The 20738-nt window shown below is 50.3% G+C and overlaps 1 protein-coding gene across 1 annotated transcript in view; it reads right to left on the bottom strand.

Moving 5' to 3' along the window:
- Positions 1 to 20738, bottom strand: part of CLEC16A (C-type lectin domain containing 16A) — a 278156-nt gene that overhangs the window by 61167 nt on the left and 196251 nt on the right. Inside the window, exons 20-21 of the mRNA XM_007939731.2 lie at positions 6181 to 6332; positions 290 to 494 (exon numbers count right to left, since the gene is read on the bottom strand). Coding sequence (XP_007937922.1) covers positions 290 to 494; positions 6181 to 6332 — 357 coding nt within the window. The remainder of the gene's footprint in view (positions 1 to 289; positions 495 to 6180; positions 6333 to 20738) is intronic.

The raw sequence follows: 20738 nt of genomic DNA, 5'->3' as shown, positions 1-20738 counted from the left end.
CCCTCCTGTCTGAAAGCCCACACGATGCCTTCTCCTAGTCCGCGGCCAGGTGCAGAGGGTCCTCGTCTCTTCCACACAGCCCCTGAGTCTCTAGAAACCAGACACCTAAGAAGAGGACGGTCCTGAGTGGACTCTCCCCACGAGAGCACAATCACCTCCTGCTGCATCTGTCCCCTTCTAGAATAGCTAGGGGACGCTCAAGGTCCGTGTGAGGACCACGCCAACAGCCTCATGGCTGCTTCTGTCCCCTAAGGGCCCAGAGGACCCTCCTCCAGGGCCCACTGCTCACCAGCTATCCTCTGCATCTTCATGCGCCTGGCCTGGATACGGCCCTTGGCCAGGCGCTGCTTGGCGATGATGCAGCGGATGTGGTCCGAGAAGACAAAGGTGGCCTGGAGGATAGGGAAGGGCTTGGAGTGGGGGCTGGATGCCGGCTTGTGGATGGTGATGTTCAGGGCACGGCTGTCATCCTCGACCCCAGTCACCTGCATGTCCTGCAGAGGGAAGAGCAAAGGGACAGGTGTCTATCAGGCTCAGGGCAGGGGTGGCTGCTCAGAAGCTGTGGGACCCATGGATCCCACAGGCCCCCAACCCTGCTGGGTTTCTCTGGGAGAAAGGCCTGGCAATGTGTGCCTGTAAATATTACAACAACGACTACCATGTGAAGCACAGTTCTACCCATCATGTGGGGCCATCATGAGTCAGAATGACTGGATAGCACTAAGAACCACAACAAACTAAACTGAAAGAGGGCCCCCAAGTCTGACTTTCTTTTGTGGTGAAGGAGGCTATCCGTTTCCCAAGTCTAACAGAATCAAGGATGCAAGGCTATGGGCACCCTCACCCTGTGGGAAGGACGGCTTCTGGGAGCAGCCACTCTGGAGGGCATGGCACCCTCGACTGATACATAAAAATGCTTGGATGCTATGGCCCAGCAAGCCTACCTCTTGGTACCTGGCCCAGAGAAACCCTCATGGACGTGCTCAGGCCGGCTTTATTGGAACAGCCACGAGGTTAGGACACAGCAACGAAGGGGAACAGCCCAAGCGCCCAGAGGTGGGTGGAGGGCTAAGCCAGCAGGAGCAGGTTAGACTAGGCAGTGGTTAGAAAGGGTGAGGCAGATTTCCACATGCAATGACAGTGACAGATCTCCAAGACAGACCACTGACAGAACAAGCAGGTGGCAGAATGACCCCTCCTGCTGAAGAGCTGACCCTGACTCATAGAGGCCCCACAGGACAGAGCAGGGCTGCCCGTAGGGCTCCTAAGGCTGCCCGTAGGGCTCCTAAGACTGTACAATGGAGGTCAGCAGGCCCTTCCTCCTGTGGAGCTGCTAGTGGGTTCTGTCTGCTGACCTTCCGGTCAGTTCAAACAGCTGAGTGCTTCATCACTGAGCCACCAGGGCACCTCTGGAGACCAACAGGCACGGCTTTGTATCACTAATGTAAAACACAAACAACTTTCTCTCAAACGCAGTACATATTTCCCAAATGAATAAGACACAGCTTTAGCCTCCAGGAGTTTAAGATATGACAGCAGCTAAGAGATCCACAGGTGTGATCAATCAAACAGTAACAATAATAACACAAGAATTAAACAAATCATACATGAGCATGTAAGGATTTAAAAAATTCTACAAAGACACCAAGAAGAGAAGAAATGACAACAGTGACATGAAATTACTAAAAGATGTATATTATGATGCCTTTTTGGTGAAAAAAAAAGGAGCTTTTATATTTACTTTTTGTCATTGTGTGCCACTGAGCCAATTTTCACACACAGGACAGAGTAGAACTGCCCCATGGTGTTTCCTAGGCTGTGACCTTTACAAGAACAGAATGTCAAGTCTTTTCTCTCACAGAGCAGTTGCGGGTTCAAACTGCCGACCTTTCAGTTAGCAGCCAAGCACTTTACCCATTTTTCTACCAGGGCAGAGAGAGTCAGGAACTAAGGCAGGTGCGTGGAGCATGGGGATGCACTGGGTAAATGACAGGGAAAGCTTTCCCTGAGAACCAGCCTGTATTTCCTGGCTGTAGAAACCTTGTGAAATGTACAGCGTTGCAGGGAAAGGAGTAAACACTACCACGAGTGCAGCTGGAGCCTCTCTTAAGGAGGCTGCCTGATTCACAGCCCTGCCTCCCTCAGACCAATGGCCCTCAGATGCCAGCTCCTCAAAATTCCATCACGGGCCCTGGCTAATCCAGGGTTGGGACTGAGATGGACCAGCAAGATTCTCTCCTGAAAATCTGGTATCTGGAAGATAGAGACACAGACCACAACTTTCTGGAGCTGAGTTTGTTCAATGGGAATGGTGATTATTATCTATACCTGACTGGCCAACACAGTAGCCAGTAGCCACATGTGGTTACTGAGTACTTGAAATGTGACGAATCCAAATGGAAATGTACCATGAATATAAAATACACACCAGGCTGCTAAGACTTAGCGTAAAAAAACAGGACACAAAATACTTCATTGATAAATTTTTATACTGATTACATGTTGAAAGGATACTAAACTCAAACACTCATTGCCATCGAGTCGGATCTAACTCACAGCGACCCCTCTTTGGGTTTCCAAGGTGGTACCACTATGGAAATAGATTGCCCAACATTCCTTCCGAGGAGTGGCTGGTGAGTTTGAACCACCACCCTTCTGGTTAGCAGTCAAATGCCTTAGGCCCTACACCACATACTATTTGGATATATTATGTCAAATAAAATATACTAAAATTTAAAAAAAAAATAGTAGTATCTATTTCCCATGAGAACACATACAGAATAGGTGTGGCAGGACAAACTGAAGGACGCTGGTCAGCCTTCTGCCTTCTCTAAGTGCTCCCACTTACACTTAAGGAGAATGTTGTCATGCATTACTTGTGTTATTAAAAATTAATTAAAAAATAATTACAGGGACCCTGTTTTGGTTACCCTAGTGCCATTCTGACAGGAATATACCACAAATGGGATGGCCTGAACAAACAGGAGTTCATTCTAACAGTTTTTGGAGGTTAAAAGTCCAAGTTCAAAGTGCCAGGCGCTCTAGGGGCTGGGTGAAAGCCCCTCGACTTTGGGCTTCAGCTCTGCCTCCTGCTACCAGCCCACTGAAACTGGAGACTTTTCTTCACTCAGACAGCTGCTGGCTGCTGAGGCTGACAAACCCAAGGTTGACAAGCAAAAAGGCACAGTCTCGATATCACCAAGCACGGCAGGCCACTAATTCAAGTCCAGAAAAAGCCCCAAGATTGGCAGGCCATGGCAGGCTGCTGAACAATGACTTGGCTACACGCAGGATTCAAGCATGGCAAAAAGCTGTAGACCAGTTTCAGAGCGTCTCCTTATATACAGGAAGCAGACCACATCCCTTAAGCAGCTACTTAGCTGCTCGCGGCAGGTTCCACCATGGATTTGACTGCCAGTCTCATCGTGGGGAATAAATACGACCAGCTGCTCAGCCACTCAAAACCAGGTCCAGCCAAGTTGACATATAACCTTAACTGCCACAGACCCTAAGAAGAGTCACAGGGACAGTGTGGGTTCAGTGGTAGAATTCTCGCCTTCTACATGGGAGCCCCAGGTTTGATTCCCAGCCAACGCCCCTCATGCAAAGCCCCACCCATCTGCCTGTGGAGGTCTGCATGTTGCTATGATGCTGAACAGGTTCAGTGGAGCGTCCAGACTCAGACAGACTAGGAAGAAAGGCCTGGAGGTCTACTTTGAAAAGCAGCCAATGAAACCATACAGATTACAGGGTTATCATGAGCCAGAAGATGACTTGATGGTAGCTAACATCCATGACCAGCAGTCACATGTGATAGAAACACAAATGTTACTCATGGGTAACTCCACAGTCAGGCTCCAACAATTCTTACTGTGAAGGAACCAGTGGTCAGAACCCAGATCCCCACCACCATCTGGTGTGACACCAGACATTCACTTATCTACCAACCCATTTCTTTCCTGTTCCACTTAACAACAAAAGGTTGCTTTGCTGGCAGCCAATGGTATCTTTTTGAAGAATTTTTGGTCCCTAAAGAATTTGTGAAGAAAGAAAATCTCAGGAAAGGGTGAGGGAGGGCCATTTAAGAGAGATGTGAAGAAGCTGCTTTGGAAACATGGGAAAGAAATTAATACAGAGCAAGTGGGACCAGAGCAAATGCAACCTGAAGCCTCAGACTGGACCCTGGGCAAGGGTTCTGCTTTCTACCAAGGTCTGAGGTGATTTAAGATCAAGGTACAACCAGGAGAGGCAGACAGAAAAGTCAGACATGCTAGAGGAGGTGGGAACAACAAGGAACACGGCTCATGCATAAGATGGTCACTGTCCTTAGGCATTATACTTGGCACAGCCTGCTTGGAAGTAAGAGCCACATCGAGGTGCTGAAGTGAGACTCACATGCGAGACTACACGTCACGCAGAGAAAGCTTAGCACGTAGTAACGACCTGACAAATAGTAGCTACTGGAAGATGACCAAAAAAAAAAAAAAAAAAAAGGTTTTTGTGGCTTTCATTGTCTGAGAGAGGACATGTATTAATCCTCCAGGGGAGAAAAACACTTTCCTAACACTAATTTCTAAAGGAAATGGATCATAAGACTGGGTGAGGAAATAGCAGGAAGTCACCTACCGCACACTGCCTTACGTGGGAGTCTTTTTAAAATGAAAGATTCATCGCATAGCTGTTTCTCGCATCATCCTCTAGAAGAGACATTGTTTAAGTGGAAAGAGCCATCCCAGGAAAGAGGAGCAGCAGAAAGGTGGCAGTGTTGTGGATTCTAATCCACAGCACCCCGTGTGATAGGACAGAACTGCCTCACAAGGTCTCCTAGGTGGAAATCTTGACAGGAGCAGACCGCCAGGTCTCTCTCCAGTGGGGTTGTGGGATGAGTCTGATTGCCAGCCTTCAGGTTAGCAGCTGAGTGTTCAACCACAGAGCCATCAGGGCGCCTTAAGGTTGCAATAGCATCCTCAAAGAAGTGCGCTGTTCTCCCGGAGAGGGAGGGCCCTGCCAGCATATCATCCTGTCACAAGGAGGCGGGTCTGGAGCGGCTGAGCAAGGCCTTTCCAGCAGTTAGAACTGCCCAACAAGAAAATGGGCTACCTCCAACCACGGCAGGGCTCCAGATGCAAGTGTGTGCTGGGCGTTCAGGGCCTGAGGGCCTGACAGGTGTCTGCTGGCAGGCAATTTCTCCCTTTCTGGTTTGACACTTCACTCTATGAGCTAGCACTTATCACCCATCACAGTGACAGGCATTTCTAAACCCTAAACCCTCAACTTGGTTCCGGGCAAGTTAGGGTCTAACTCCGCTGGAGAAGGGGTGCAGGAAAGAGAACTCTCCTCACTGCTCAGCAGCGAACGTCATTTGAGAGAGGAATTGGCCTATCTATCGACACTGAAGACAGCAGGGCTGGCTTCTTGGTGTCTGCCCCGGGAGAACCTTGCACGACTACAGAACAGGGTGGCTCTGTTCACAGTGGCATAGCCTGTAAAGGGAGGCAACGGGGACCACAAACAGGGCACTGGTGTGTATGCCTTGTCACACAGCAGTTACAAGGGGACCAGGGGTCTCTCCCCGACAAAGCAATGAGTTAAAAGAGCAGAGTCTGGCATCTGTTCAATGTGACACCATTTCAGTAAACCACTCACCCATTCAAGTACATGCATAAAACCCAAACCAAACCTGTTGCCACTGAGCTGATTCTCACTCAGAGCGACCCTATAGGGCAGAGCATGACTGCCCCATAGGGCTTCCAAGGCTGTCGTCTTTATGGAAGCAGACTGCCATATCTTTCTCCTGCAGACTGAGTTCAACCACCGGCCTTTGAGTTAGTAGCCAAGTGCTTTTACCACTGTGCAACCAGGACTCCTTAAGCACATGCATGCCATTTTAAAAACCAGGAACATGTAGGTATAGTTACAAATGCATCTGGCAGAGGAAAGATCTAGAACCCAGGCCACCTGGGGAGAAGGGCATGTGCAAGAATTGAGGACTTCAGTCAAAGAAAACTTGGACTTCTCTCTTTGTTCTGGAGGACGGTTTCCCTTTTCTCAAGAAGAATTTGTTCATGTATTCCCTGTGTCATTAAAATCAATTGCCAAAATTGACACGTGTGTGTGTGTGTGTGTGTGTGTATTTGTACAACCGACCGAGACAAGCTTCTGGAGTTGGTACCACCTTACCTGCAGAAGGCCTGCGAACTTGACCACTCCCCAGCCAAGCCTGGACACATCAGGCTCCACCAAACTCATCTGGTAGATATCCACAGCCAGGAATCGCTGGACCATGCTGCCATCCTTGGTGATGACCGTGCACGCGATCAGGTCACTGTTATCTAGGAGGAGGGAGACAGCAGGATGAGGACGGTCTGACTACCCGCTGGTGCTAGAGAACCTTAGCAGACTCTGGGGCTGTGGGCAGCAGAGCTCAGTGGCCAGAGCACAGCTTGGAGTCACACAGACCTTCATCCCAGCCCCAGCTCGGCCAGTAGCACTCATGCATTTCTTGACCTCTCTGGGCCTCAGGCTCCTCATTGGACAAATGGGGATGATGCCCACCCATCTCAAAGCACCGTCTGTGTGGGTGAACTGATGTAACACACACAAAGCAGTAGTATGACTGCCAAAGGAGCAGGGAGGCGGCACCTTCTGACTGACTCTAACTCCACAAGAGGAAGACAGAATCACCATCAGCAGCCCAAGGCCTGTTGTTATAAGGCCAGACATACTGCCACCCTTCAACCCTCCTATTAACCTTGACACCAGCTGTTCCTCCTGCAGCACCCACCACCTCACTGCTGGGCTCAATAATTCACTGCAGTGGCCACACAGAACTCACAGATTGTGGGGTTTATTAGGGAATCAACAGGCTAATTCAAGTTCAGGAACACACTCAGTCTCTTGCACCTGGCCATCTCACTCGGCAGTCTTTCTCTCAGTAGGATGGGTCTTTCGTGTCTCTCTCTCTCAGCAAGTGCGTCTCTCAGCCAGCAGTGAATGATATTCCTCCTTTCTGCCTCTAGGAGGGCTCACTTTAAGCCTGGCAGAGTGGCAAAACCAACCAATCCCAAGACCAGAATCCCACACACCTGAGAGAGAGAGAGAAAGCGAACTTCCCAGAAAATAGCTTTGTGCTGCTCTCAACAGAAATACCCCAGATGAATAACTTTAATAATCAAAAAACAAAACAAAACACCTCACTGCTGTGTAGTCGATTCGACTCATAGCGACTCCTCACTGAGTTTCCAAGGCAGTACCTCTATGGAAGTAGATCGCCCAATCTTCCTCCCGAGGAGTGGCTGGTGGGTTTGAACCTCCAGCCTTCTGGTTAGCAGTCAAATACCTTAGGTACTATACTACCAGAACCCCCACTTTAACAATCAGGAGCTACTTAGTTGCTCATGGCAGACTCCACCATGGAGTTTATTACAAAGACTATGGCCAACTCGATGGCAAACAACAACAACAACAACAAATGGCTAGAAAAGCCATACTATGTAATTTACTACACTGCAATGACATTGGCTGTATACCAAGTGCTCAAACTTAAGTTAAAAATCCCGCAATGTACAATGATCCCCCTAACATGCAGGGCTTCTTGGTACACAGATGGCATTGCTAGGTGTGAGGTGCTGGCCAGCTTTAGTGAAGACAGGAAAACAAGCAGCTCCTGCTCAGTAAGAGAATCACTAGGTCCCCAACTTGGTGTATGGCAACTGAAGCTGAGCTCTGCACTGAGTGGATGTGAGACCCTGGGCAAGGCACTTGGCCCCTCCCAACCACAGTCTGCCTGCCTGTCCTATGGGAACAACGGTCCTTATCTGGAGACAGCTGGTGCAATCGATGAGAGCCAAGGGGTAAAGCAGGTAGCATGGGGCCTTGCACGTAGTGGGTGCCCAGCAAATGTTAGGTCCTTTTCTGACTCGATGTCTAATTTAGTGCCTGTCCTTGACCTTGAAATGACCAGAAGAACAAACCCAACCCAAATCCACTGTCACTGAGTCGATTCCAAATCACGGCGCCACTAGAGGACAGAGTAGAACTACCACGGGGTTTCCAAGGCTGTAAGTGCGTAAACCTTTCCGGGAGCAACGGCCTCACCTCCCCGCGGGGCTGCTGGTGAACACAGGGTCATCAGCTCTATGGCTGGGTTTGAGTTCCCTCTGACGGGACCCGCTGACACTTAGGTTTCAAAGGAAACAGCTGAACCAGGAAACAACCTAAATAGCCCCAAACAAGGGAACAGTTTGAGTATGATTTTTTTTCCATCAGGTGGGAAAATTATATAGTCATTTAAAAATTATGTGTTTAACCAAACCACTAACCGTGGTTACCTATGGGGAGGGAAGTGAGAGCTGAGGTTGGGTTGTGTCAGAGGAGGTATCAATGGGGAGCTTTCATTTTGCTCTAGGTACCACCAAGGCTGGAAATTATTTTTAAATGAGAAAGTATTCACGATGTGCTTCTGAAATACATGGACCAATGCAAAGATCATTTTTCTAAAAATAATTGCAATGATATTGGGAAACACATGAAAATTTTAAGTGAAAAGGGATAAAAACTTTATTACTATGATATTGATATATTGATGGATATATTTGGTGGGGGGAGTATCCCTGCAAAGAAACAGGAGCTCTGGTGGTGCAATGGCTAAGTGCTCGGCTGCCAAGTCAAACGCTGCTGGCTAGAACCCACCCACAGACTCTGAAGGATAAAGACCTGGGGATGCGCCCCATAAAGAGGACAGCCCAGGAAACCCTATGGGGCAGTTCCACTCTGTCACACGGGGCCACTGTGAATCAAAAACCGACTCGATGGCACCTCACAGCCATGACAGAGAAATACAAGTGCAGGAAGATATACCAAAACATGAACAGAAGTCTCAGATTCGATAAACGATGGGAGAGAACTGCCGTCAATGCGTTGACTCCGCCGTGTGGCGACCCTGTGAGGTCGGAGTAGACTGTGCTCCACAGTGACTTCAATGGCTGATTTTTGGATGTAGATCACCAGGCTTTTCTTCTGAGGTGCCTCTGGTTGGCCTCGAACTGCCAACCTTTTAGTCAGTAGCCAAGCACATTAACTGTCTGCACCCCCAGGTGCAGACAGATGGTAGATGGGTTTTATTTTCCTAACTCTTAGACATCTTCTTCCATGAGAATCTTCTACTTTTTTAAAGCAAAAAATAAAATACAAGCACCCCCCCCACACACACACACACTTCTGTCTTTCCCTCCCCTTCTCTGTCCAGGAAGACTCAGCTTTCCTCTGTGCCCACGTTCACAAAGGAGTCTGGCGAGGGCTGGGGCTGGCAGAGAAGCACAGTCACACAGAAGCGGCCTTTGTTGACAAGGAACCTGCCTCCCTTACGGAAGCCCAGCGGCCGCCAGGGGCTTGAGGGGGAAGAAAAAACACACCACCCCTCCACCACAAAGAAGAAAAAAAAAGGAAGGAAAAAACCCTAAGTGGAACAACGTTCAGAAACGGAGCTGAGGCACCAAAGCCCCATGAGAAGACTGAGTGACTTCACAAGAAAACTAAACAGTGGCGTCCCCCGGAGCGCCAAGAGCCGAGCGCGGAGCCTCTCGCTTTTCAGAAGCTGTGGGGGCAGTTCAGGAGAAACGAAGCGCGCTTCTACCACAGAAAAGAGAACACAACCCAGCGGCTTGAGGAAACGCGGCTTACGGCTTACGTGTGACTGACTGTGGGCTGCTCCTCGCGCCGCCTGCGGGCTTTCCCAGGTGGTGCCTGGTGGGCACGGCCCTCTGCTCCCCTTTGGGTTGGTTGCCAAGGTGTCTCGGACAAGCAGGTGCCTGAGTTATGGAGTGTTGTCCTCACTCCACATCCTTCACCTGCTGCCTCCAGGCCCGTCTGCCCACCAGCTCTCGGGAATTTCCGCAAGCCCACGGAAAAGCAGGCGTACAGCTGGGGTGGTTCAACGGTGGGCCAGGCAGACCCAGCTCCTGCCCTCAAGAAGCTGACACTCCAGGGAGGCAAACGGACAAAACGCCAGCGGGCTCAATCACTGCAAGACGGACGCTGCAGAAGACGGGACCTGAGGAGGGCATGTAACCTGGGCCCTCAGGGCCGGAAGACGCTGAGCCGGCCCAGGAGCAGCCCAGGCACAGGGGGCAGCAAGTGCAAAGTGTGTGTGGGGGGCATGTTTGGTGTGTGCGAGGACACAGCTGGTGGCAGTGATGGCCAGAGCAGCTGGCCTTACAGCAGCACCAAGGAGGGATGTGGATTTCGATCTGACTGCCAGGGGCCATGCCAGCCGCTGCGGTCCAGTGAAGGGCCCAGGCAGGTAGCTCTGTTGTGGTGACCTCACAAGCCTCCCTGTCTGACCCTCCGTGGCCACTGCAAGCGATGGTGACACGAGGCTTCCCAGTCACCTGTACGCTGGTGCCTCCTAAATCCCACTGCCCGTCTGACTCTCCTGCGTGCTCCCTCCCCACCCCCAAGTTCACTTCAAGAAGGATGGGGCCTAGCACACTATATTAAAACAAAATCACAGAGAAGTATCAGAAGACAATAGAGGAAAAATAGCCACATGACCTCAGGGCAGAGCGAGGTTTCTTTAGAAGAAATCAGAATCCATCCAAACAAATAAATAAATACAAGACTGGTAAACTGACTACATCAAAACAAACACTTCTCATGTAATCAATGACCGAATGACCCTATAAGCAAACAGACTAGGAGACACGTTTGCAAAATCTCTCCCTGGAGATGGATAAAGTCATCTGTGTCAGGAACTAGTCACAGACCAGGGGGTGGGGATACCAGTAGACAGACACAAAGGTGCTCACCCCTGCAAGAAGCGAGATGCCATTTTCTACCCAGTGGGCTGACAAAAGTTAAAATATCTGGCGATTCCAGGCATTGATGAAGATGAAGAGCAATCGGCATGCTCAGCCCGCTGCTAGCAGAATTCACCTTTCACAGCCATCTTGAAGGACAGAGTAGCTGAATTTATTAAAACTCAAAGTTTCACATCCTAGAGCCTCACAAGTACAATATTCTCCAGAAACACAACACACGTGGGCCCAGCTTGCACAAGGATGAAGATGGCAGAGTTTGGGTTTTCATCGACCCAAATGTCTGCCAGCAAGGGAAAGCCTAAATAAAGATGTACATTTCCCCCACCACAAAACTCTATGGTAATGAAAGGGAAGAACTGGGTCTCTAGATGTTTCAACTCGGTTAAGTCTAAAGAGCGTACTGTTTAGTGGAAAGAGATAAGGGCAGCGTGATCCATACAATAGAACGTGATTGTGTAAGATTACACCATGCAGATGCCACTGCACTTTCTATGGGCTCAAGCATGTGTGTTGAGCCACCACCACTACCACCAAGCCGGGGAGGACACACAATGGCGACGTCTTTGGAGGGGCGGATCGAGCAGGCTGGAGGTGTTTCAGTTTATATTCAACGTTCTGACTTTTCAAAGAGTAAACAGGTATGTTATTTAGGTACTTAAGATTAAATAAAGAAAAAAGTGACTCTCTTTCCACACCCTTATAAGGGCCTTAGGGTGTTCTGGGGCCCACCGGGCTGGTGAGTGGGATGGGCCAGGCTCGGCCTGATCACGAGGTGTGAGATGATCATTGAGAACTGGGTGATGGCAAGAAGCCAAGCGTTCTCCCAACAGCAAGGCACCCATGACTTTATAAACAGCCTGCGTATCGAGCTCAGCACCGTGCCTGCCGCCGTCTGGGCACACACTCAGGACGGCCCTGGTGAGGGATGAGGGAGCCATGTAGAGACCAGTGAGGCCAGCCCTGCCCCAAGGAGCTCAGGGCCAGGGTGGGAGGTGAGGGGGTGTTCAAGGTTGGCATCAGACTCCTTGTGTGTAGCAGATGGGATGGGAGTTGTTCCCGTCACACCTCAGGACCTTGAGGCGCAGCGTGCTTCACAGGGTACCTCACTGCAGGCCAAGGTGACATTACCCTCCTACTCCCAGGCACTGCTTCTTGTTTTAGTTACTTGAAGGGGGAGACAATCTGCCATTTAATTTTACATGAAAATATTAAGTCTCTTAATCTTTTCGATGAAGGTATGTTCCCATTTGAAAAAGTATGAAAGTGTTTACATACAGTGCATCGTAAGCCCACCCTGTCCCCCTCTCCAGAGGCACCGACTGTGTGTGCTTCTTGTTATCCATCCACTATGCAAGGAGTCCTGGTGACACACAATGGTTCAGCACTAGGCTGCTAGGTGAAAGGCTGGCCACGTGAACCCACCCAGCATCTCCACGGAGAAGAGACCTGGCAGTCCGCTTCCTAGAGGACTAGGGCCTAGGGGACTCTATGGGGCAGTTCTACTCTGTCACATGGGTGACGAGGAGTCGGAACCAACCCAACAGGATCCAACAACATCCACTACCACTAGGCACCGCCAAGTGTACGTGTGGCTAAGTTCTCTCGGCTTTTTTCAGACAAATGGTGGTACGTGGCACAACCTGCCTGCGCTGTGCAGTGACCACTGAACCCTCTATCTTGGTGACTCGCCTGCATGCAGGTACACTGCCTCACTCTTCTCCCAGCTACATATGGTCCCACCGTATGGCCGAGTCCAAGTCACCAAACAGCTCTCTGACTGGCAGCCCTTCAGGCTATTTGTAACCTTTGCTACCACAGACGGACATACACATTCATGTGAGGGCAGGTGACAAGCCATCTCCAGCAGCCACCAGGGTTCATATGAACTTTTTTCCTTAAAGCACTCATATTTTGTGACAGTAAAATTTAAAAAAGGAAACTTAATATCACTACCATGAATGGAAAACCAGAATCACCTACAGTAAAGATGGTAATCTTGAAAAGAGATGAAAGAAAAAAGGACCACTTAGAGCATGAAGGCTGCTCTTTTTGTTAAACAGGAAGATGCATGAGTTAGAGAGCTTCTAAGACAAACTAGTACCAATCTGAGACTTTCTCTTGATGTCACAGAAAAGACAAGGGGAACTAAAATCAATTTTCATATGGAATGAGTTTTCCAAAGAGGGCCCCAACAGTATCTCTACCCTAGATACTCCTCGTACAATGTGACACTGGCACTCCTCCCTCCTAATAAGTGGCTGGGTCTATGTGCTTTCTCCTTGAACCCGGGTAGGCCTCTGTAACGGCCTTGACCAAGAGAGTACAGTAGAAGTGATGCCACATGATTCCTGAGGCAAGGTCATAAAAACCTTCTCAGAACCCAGCTGCCACACTGTGAGGAAGCCCAAGTGGCCCATGGGCAGGCCCATGTGGAGAGAAACCAAGGCTCCAGGTCTACAATTGTCTTCCACATTCCTCTAGTCCCCAAGTTGAGCCACCTCACTGATGCCATGTGGAGCAGAGATGAGCTACTCTGACTGTGCCCTGGCCAAATTACTGATCTGTGTGCAAAATAAATAACAGCAGCTGTTGTAAGCCACTAGGCTTTGAGGTGGTTTGTTATGCGGCAACAGATAATTACAACAGTGGTTTACTGTAACTCAGCACTGTCTCCAGGCACACTTAACAATTCTCAAGTTGTTTCAGCACCACCAAGGGACTGCACACTGCACCCGAAAGCCTGGCCTGGTGAAGCCAGCTCGGGGTGGCTATTCTGGACACTCAGAAGGTCTTGCAGTGTTCGGCAAAATGAAGGAGGGCTTTGGACTGGTTTAGTAATGGCCAACACAGCAAAACTGGAACAGACCTGAATTTGTAAAATGTGGGTGCACCGAACAACAACCGAATGGGAAAAACTATGAGTCAAAGTCCTGGGACAGGAGACTAGAGAGAGGGGAGTGAGCCCTTCCAGAAGCCTGATGCACAGAGGTTTTGTGCAGGCAACCAGTGCCCTGGGGTAATCTCTCAGTTTGTGCCTCCCCCCTTTTCCTCCAACCTTGTCACCTGAGGGATAGGGGTGGAGGAGGTAATTTGCCAGCTGGCCTTGTCTGGTGGCCCCCTGGACTTGCACCCGGGTGAAAATGCCCCATTCTTTCCTCACTCACTATACTTCTGCTGACGTGGGAGACTGGGTCATTGCCCGGACTGCAGAGTGACACACATTCAAAGCAGTGTGGTAGGTCCCCTGTCATCTTTGAGCTTGGCAACGTTGTTTCTGCCTCTATCTGTCAAGAGATTTGGTTGCTTTGCAACATGCAACTGCCTTTGTTTTCTAAGTGAGAGATTAAGTTTCTAATCTAAGTGAGAGATTAAGTAGGGTGCTGACCTGTAATTTTTCCTGTTCCAGTTTTGTTCTGATATACCCACACTTGACAAATCCGGGTCCGTTCTGGTGTCACTGTGACAGCCATGATTGAAGTGGGAGGCACTGGTTCAAAGCCCTGGAATGATGGCAAACTAGTGTGGCCGTTTCCTAGCAGAATTTTAAGATGTTGGGAGAGAGGAAGAGAAAGGGAAAATGCAGGAATCAAGGCATCCCCTTACTATGAAGCAGAATCAGGGCCACTTTACTTGGTAAAATGAGCCAGGGCTTCGGAACCATGAAAACCTGTGCTGAAATCCCAGCTCTGCTGTCAATAACTGTTCCCTTGGCAAGTTACCTCCTTTCTCTGGGTCTCCTGTTCCTCTCTTAGAAAAATCACTCCTAACCCCTTGTAGGGCTGTGGAGAGATCTGAGAGGGGATGGGGCCCCATGCAGCCCTACTATAAAGGCAAGCTGTGGTCTTCCTAGTGGCTTGGGGTCCTCCCAGGTAGAAGTGGGATTATTGGGAAGTACACTGACCTTCTCTTGAATTGGAACCCTTCTGCCTAAGGTAAAGTCATGCTTTCTGAACGCAGGCTCTTGACTAAGTGAGTCACTTCCAAGGGAGAGAATGAATCATAGTTTTCAGCTGTTTCTCAGAATCCCGTGGGGTCAGGGAGTCAGAGAGTTACCCAAGCCCCTCCCCTGACCCCTTATATCCTTGGATGCCCCACATGCTTAGTCACTTTCTGCCACAGTCCCCCCAGTATCCCCACCAATGCCTGCACAGCACCTATCCTTCCACCTGGAGGCCCGCCTCTCTATCTGGACCTTTAAGCCTCAAGGAGGAAGGGTCTTGGCCCCCAGCAGGTGCTCAGGAAGCACTTGTTGACTGTATGGAAGAATGCTAATGTCCTGTGGCTCCGTTTGAGGTTTCCTGGACCAGCTGTCCATAGTCCCTGGGCTGAAGGCTTCTTCCGCAGCTGGCTCTGACATGCTGTAACACACTACTGAGCAATAAATGGGGCTGACTGGCCTTGGCTGTATTTAAATGATGCCTTTATAATAAAATATGGATGCCGAAACCCTAACTTAATTCTTGGCGTTGGTTGCTCCAGAAACATTTAGAAGTGAAGTCTTTACCCTTCCAGTGGCTCTCTAGGCCAGCTCAATGCCAGCACTTTGAAACCCAATGCTCCGGGCTCTGGAGCCCACTCTGAGGACACAGCTGGAGTTCAGATCGGCAGCTCTGTAAACACTCTGAGGTCTTCCAGGCACATGTCATTAATCAGAGCTCAGAAGGGGCTGTGGGACAGGGCACAGTGATGGCTCACCCTGGGACTCTGCGATACCAGGGCACACAGTGAGACAGCACAGGCTTCCTCTGTGAGCAGACAGGCACGTGACTCCCCGGGCAGGGGTCCTGGCCCCTCTGTGCTTCCAAGAGTTGAATCGCCTTCTATTCCCGAGTCTGCACGTGTCCTCGGCATTAGTGATGGGGAAAGTGCAGATGGCTCGGGGGCCTGCGCAGGGAGCTACAGCACAGGCTGCTGGTCACTAGAGGTGATGTTGCCTTCCTCCAGGATACAGGGACCATGCTGGCTTTGGCTCTCTGAAGCCATGTCCTCAAAGATAGATCACCCCCCTCTGCAGTGTTATCCGCAACGACTGTACTGCCACCGTGGCCAATTGTATTGAGTGTTTCTGTAAGCCGGGCCCTGAGCCTTCCACGGTCACAAGATCCTATGAGGTATGTTCACTGGCTCCAGAGGACACACACAGGAAGGCCACGAAACCGCCCCAAGAACATACAACTGACTGATAATTTGGTTGAGCAACGATGCCAGAATGCGGACACGTGACCCTTATACTACCCTCAACAAGCTGAGTTCCAGGGCTCTGGAGGCTTCCCACTCGGTCTAGCTCTCAAAGAGAGGGGTGCTGGCCGGTTCTGGTATGGAGACAGGCAGACTCCCCAGCTCTTAGTGGGCTTTGTTGCCATGCCCCTGGGCTGGCTCAGCATGGTGCCCACCCTCCACTGGGCACTCGGTGGGTCTGCTCCAGCTGTGGATGTAGGTCCTTTAGCCTGGAAGTGCTGCCTCTCTTCGTAGCATGCAGCTTCGATTCACAGTGGGGCTCACCACCTCTAGGAGCTCTGGTCAGGTGCTGGGATATGGTGGTGGGCAAGATGGGCCCAGCCCTGCCCTGTGGAGCCTGTGTGTGTTGGAGAAGGGACCTGGTGGCCCTAAATGAAGCAGTGATGGGCACTAGAGGGGGAAGGTCAGCATTGCAGGGCTCCCTGATGACAGAGCCCAGCTGTGGGGAGAGGACTTAGCTGACCGACAATGCTGGCTCCAGGGAGCTCCGATGAGGACAGGGGCCAGCAGGAGAAGTGCAAGGCCATGAATCAGAAGCCCAGTGGGAAAGTGCAATTCATCTCCCAAATGTCACTACTCTCTCAACGTCCACTATACAAATGAAAACGACAGCTGCTCTGGGGTGTAAGAGAGGACAGCAGGCTGGCTCAGGAACGATGTTGAGAGCTTTGAACAGGAAGCGCTGTGCTGATTCAAAGGCAACGGAGCAGAGCTGGGCAAGGAGGGACCGGCCCGACGAGGACGGAGACCGACGCAAGACACTCAGACCAGCTCTGAGTTTGGATAGCACCAGGGGAAGCCTCCACACATGGCTCGTGGCCCTCAATGCCAACGAACGTGCCCTGCTGGTTCTCACCCAGTGTGTAAACTAGTACACTCAATTAGGCCAGCTTTCTCTGACAGTCAAATCAATCCTGTGAAGAAAATTAAGTAACCATTTCTCATCAACCCAGCAACAGCGTTCGGGTTATTTGCTGCAAGTAGCAATCAATTACTCCAACTTCTTTGAAGATCCCTAAAGCATTCCTTCCCAGCACGGCCAGGAGGCAGCTGTCAAGCCGGTATTTCCTGGATAGAGAGTGGGGCTTGGCGCATTTCTGCTGCTGGGCACAGGAGCCTGGCCCCAGCGGACTCAAGGGAACATAGACAGATGGTGGCTCTCAGATCGGCAAAGGGGAACAGCCACCAGGCATGCACTCATGAAAACATTTGATGAAACTCGTCACCCAGGAAAATTCTGACCCAAGATTTCAACTGCTATCGTGGGGGCTATGGCAACAGCTTCCAAACGGACGTCCAAGTCTTCAGCTTCTTTTGTATACCCCCCCCCACACACACACACACCTGCCTTGGCCCTGCCTGCAGCCAAGAAGTGGCCTCCTAACTTTCCAGCTCTGCTTCCCCACCAAAAACACACAGCTCAGGCTGCAGGGAGGCGGCTGCCTGGGCTGAGGCCCAGCTCAGCCACTTTCTAGGTGTGATGTCACTGGCCACGTGACTTCACTTCAGTTGCCTCTTATGTAAACAAGGGGCAGCAAAGTAACTTTCTAACTCTGGGTCAATGCAGGCTGGAGTGTTTAGGGGGGAGGGTACAGTGTATGCAACTAACTTTGAAATGCATCCAAACAAAAAGATGGACAGATGGAAGAGTACAGAGGGGATAAGCAATGTAGCAAAATGCTAAGGGCAGAGTCTAGGTGGTGGGTGTGAGGGTGTTCACTGTGTAAGTCTTTTGGTTTGGCTGCATGGCTGACATTTTTCAAAGTATATATTGGGTAAACAATTGGCTTCTTAGGGTGGTTGTGATGTGCAAACGGGTCCGCGGTGGGCCAGTGACTAACCCATACTTGTGATACGTTCACTCTGGTTTTCTGAGCTTCTTTATGTCACACCGGGGCTGGTTACTACACGACCTCCCTTGCTATGGAAATGTACTTGGTTCCTGAATTTGAATAGCAGGTATTAGAATGGGAAGAGCCTGGCTACAAGGGATGCTCATGGTGCCCTTTCCAGCATCCTTTAGCCTTGCAGAATCCTCCTGTTGCCCAGTGGGTTCCAAGGCCATTGTATCAACATTCACCTTGCTGATACGGATGGGTGAGCCAATTATTATCTGTTCACTCAGCAAGTACTGGGCCAGTTATATCTGATCGGCTGCCTGTCTGGTGTCTATTTAAATGGCTCAGGCAACAATTAAATGGAGATGGGGCACCAGTGTCATTTTCAGACAAGAGGGGGGCCAGGCACCTTGTCCCAAGTGCCCACAGGCCGGGAGCAGAAGCACTGGGCTGGGACTGAGCTCCACCTGCTTCCGGAGGTGGGGTTTTCCACAGCACCTGGCTACTTCCTCCCCCTTAGCTTGAAATGCACATGCTGCGTCTAGTACCATAACATGACTGACTTCCACAAAGCAGCCAAGAGAACCAGTCTCACATTTCTCTAGCTTTACCCCTTGGGAAATTTCTTGAGCCTCTTCTCTCCCCTCAGGAGAACAAGGAGTGGGAATTTTACCCTTCTTATGTCCAGGACATGCACAGGGCAGCTCCCTGGGACGGCTCAAGTCCACATGGTGATGGGCAACTTGCAGAAGCTTTATTCCTGTTGCCTTTCTTAGCAGTAAACCAAGTTCACAGAGAGACAACTCGGTGAAAATGTAATTACCAGAAACTGAATTTGAATGAGCAGCAATTCCAAGTAGAGTGTGGCATGCCCCTTTATCAAGTGACACACAGCCTGCCTGCACAGCGGTCAGATCTTTGTAACACACTGGTGACCACACTTATCTCTACTCGCTCTTCGGAATGCCACATTTGCACAGCACATTGCATAATTTCCTCTCTGAAAATGGCCCTATTTAGCATGAGTAAATAAAGTTACCTAACTCTGTATGGCAGCCGACTGGAATACTTGAGATTTCCAAGAAAAGATTTGAATAGCTAAGTTCCTCACTATGCATGGCAAGAGACTACCACAGAACCGACTCTCGGTACAGCTCCCTCCTTCCTGCCACTCGGCAGCCTTGCAGCTGATGAACAAGGATATCCTTGCCTTCAAGGGCCGGGGGGGGGGGGCTGTCCCCACCACCCTGTGATTCCTCTGCTCTGGGCCTCACCACAGGCAGGCCTCAGAATTCAGGCTTTGCCCGTACCTTCCTTCATTCCTCCTTCTGTCTCTCTGCCTGGTGCCTACCAGGTGCCCAGCATCAAGGTACTGGAATGAGGGAGGCAGATTCACCCCTCCTCTGGGTGGTTCCTCAGCCTCAGTCTCCTTATCTGAAAAATGGATACAGTGCTCACTTCACAGTGATGCTCTCAGGAGTGAGTGAGATAAGATACCAAAAAGGGATGTATCTAGTGCTTGGGAGTTTTCAGACTGTCCTGTGAACTCTTCTGATCAACAGCTCTCAGGTTGGCATTCGGGGCCCTTCTGGCACCAGGCAATGCTCTCTCCTGCTAAGGGCCAGCATGAACCCTCCTCTCAACATAGGGCAGTTGGTGGCAGAAAATGGCTTTGCAGATGGAACCACTAATACCCCACTTGTCCTTCACTTTTCTTTAATCTTGAGACTTTTCATTCAAACATTTCTGGGGTGCTGTCCTCCATGTGGGGCCCTGTGCTTAGCCAAGTGACCAATTACATAATGATATGACAAGGTCACAACAGGAGAAGACCAGGGGGTTGTTAAAGGCTGGAAGAGGGGCACAGACCCAGCCCGTGGAGGTCAGGAAGGCTTCCTGCAGGAGGGACTTTTTAATTGAATCTTTAATTGAATCAAGCAAAGAAGAAGAAAGGCACTTTGGGTGGAATCCGGCTGCCCACTCCCCCTCTGATATGGCCTGACATCTGCCCTTCCTTCCTGCCCAGTGCTAGCCTCCCATTTCCCACAAATCCTTTGAGTCTAGGGGCTCTTTGCCTCATTTCTGTAAACATTTGCTTGCTCATCACCTTTGTCCTCCCCGACACCCGTCACTTCTCTCTGGCTTTTGGTCTTCTGAGGCAGCTCAGAGCACGGGGACTGGAGCCAGAGTGCCTGGATGTTTAAACCCCAGCCCTGCCATTTCCCAGTGTGCAACCTTAAGTGTGTGCCTAACCCATGGTCCTGAGGGACCTTGGCCACCCAACGAGGATGACAAGAGCAGTTCTTTCCCTACAGGGTTGATGTAGCTCCCTATAGGGTTGCCGTGAGGATTCAGTGGTATCTAGTGGTATCTAGAATAGTGCTGGGCACTTAGAAATAACAGAAGCTCTTTGGATTTGACTCAGTGAGAGCACACAGGGTTTGGTGAGAAGCAGGGTGAACCGGGTACAAGTAGAGGCCTGAATCCCACTGACGAGGCTGTGAGGCTGTGTGGCCTTGGTCAAGGCAGTGACCTTTCTGGGCCTCAGTTTCCCAGCCTCGCAAATGAAGAGGTTGGGACTAAACCACATGCCTCTTTTCTGATGGGAAAGAACGCTTAAATTTCACACCAAGGGACACATTTACAGCCCTTTGGCAGAAATTAGTTCAGAGAGTGAATGCTTACCGGCATAGCAGGCCGATGTTTAATTAGCTTGTGGGAATTCAGTATACTTCAACCATTAACAGTAAAATATGGGAGACCTCTGGTGGAGGCAAGCCATACCTTTAGACTTAAACAAAAGCTGTGTACTTTGCAAACGGAATTCCCCGCTGTGTGTTTTCAA

This window comes from Orycteropus afer, unplaced genomic scaffold, assembly GCF_000298275.1.
Source record: "Orycteropus afer afer isolate SDZICR_OR568_19922 unplaced genomic scaffold, OryAfe1.0 scaffold00061, whole genome shotgun sequence".
Classification (NCBI taxonomy): Eukaryota; Metazoa; Chordata; class Mammalia; order Tubulidentata; family Orycteropodidae; genus Orycteropus; species Orycteropus afer.
Note: the sequence above shows the minus strand (reverse complement) of the source record. Positions and strands in the feature narration are given on the sequence as shown.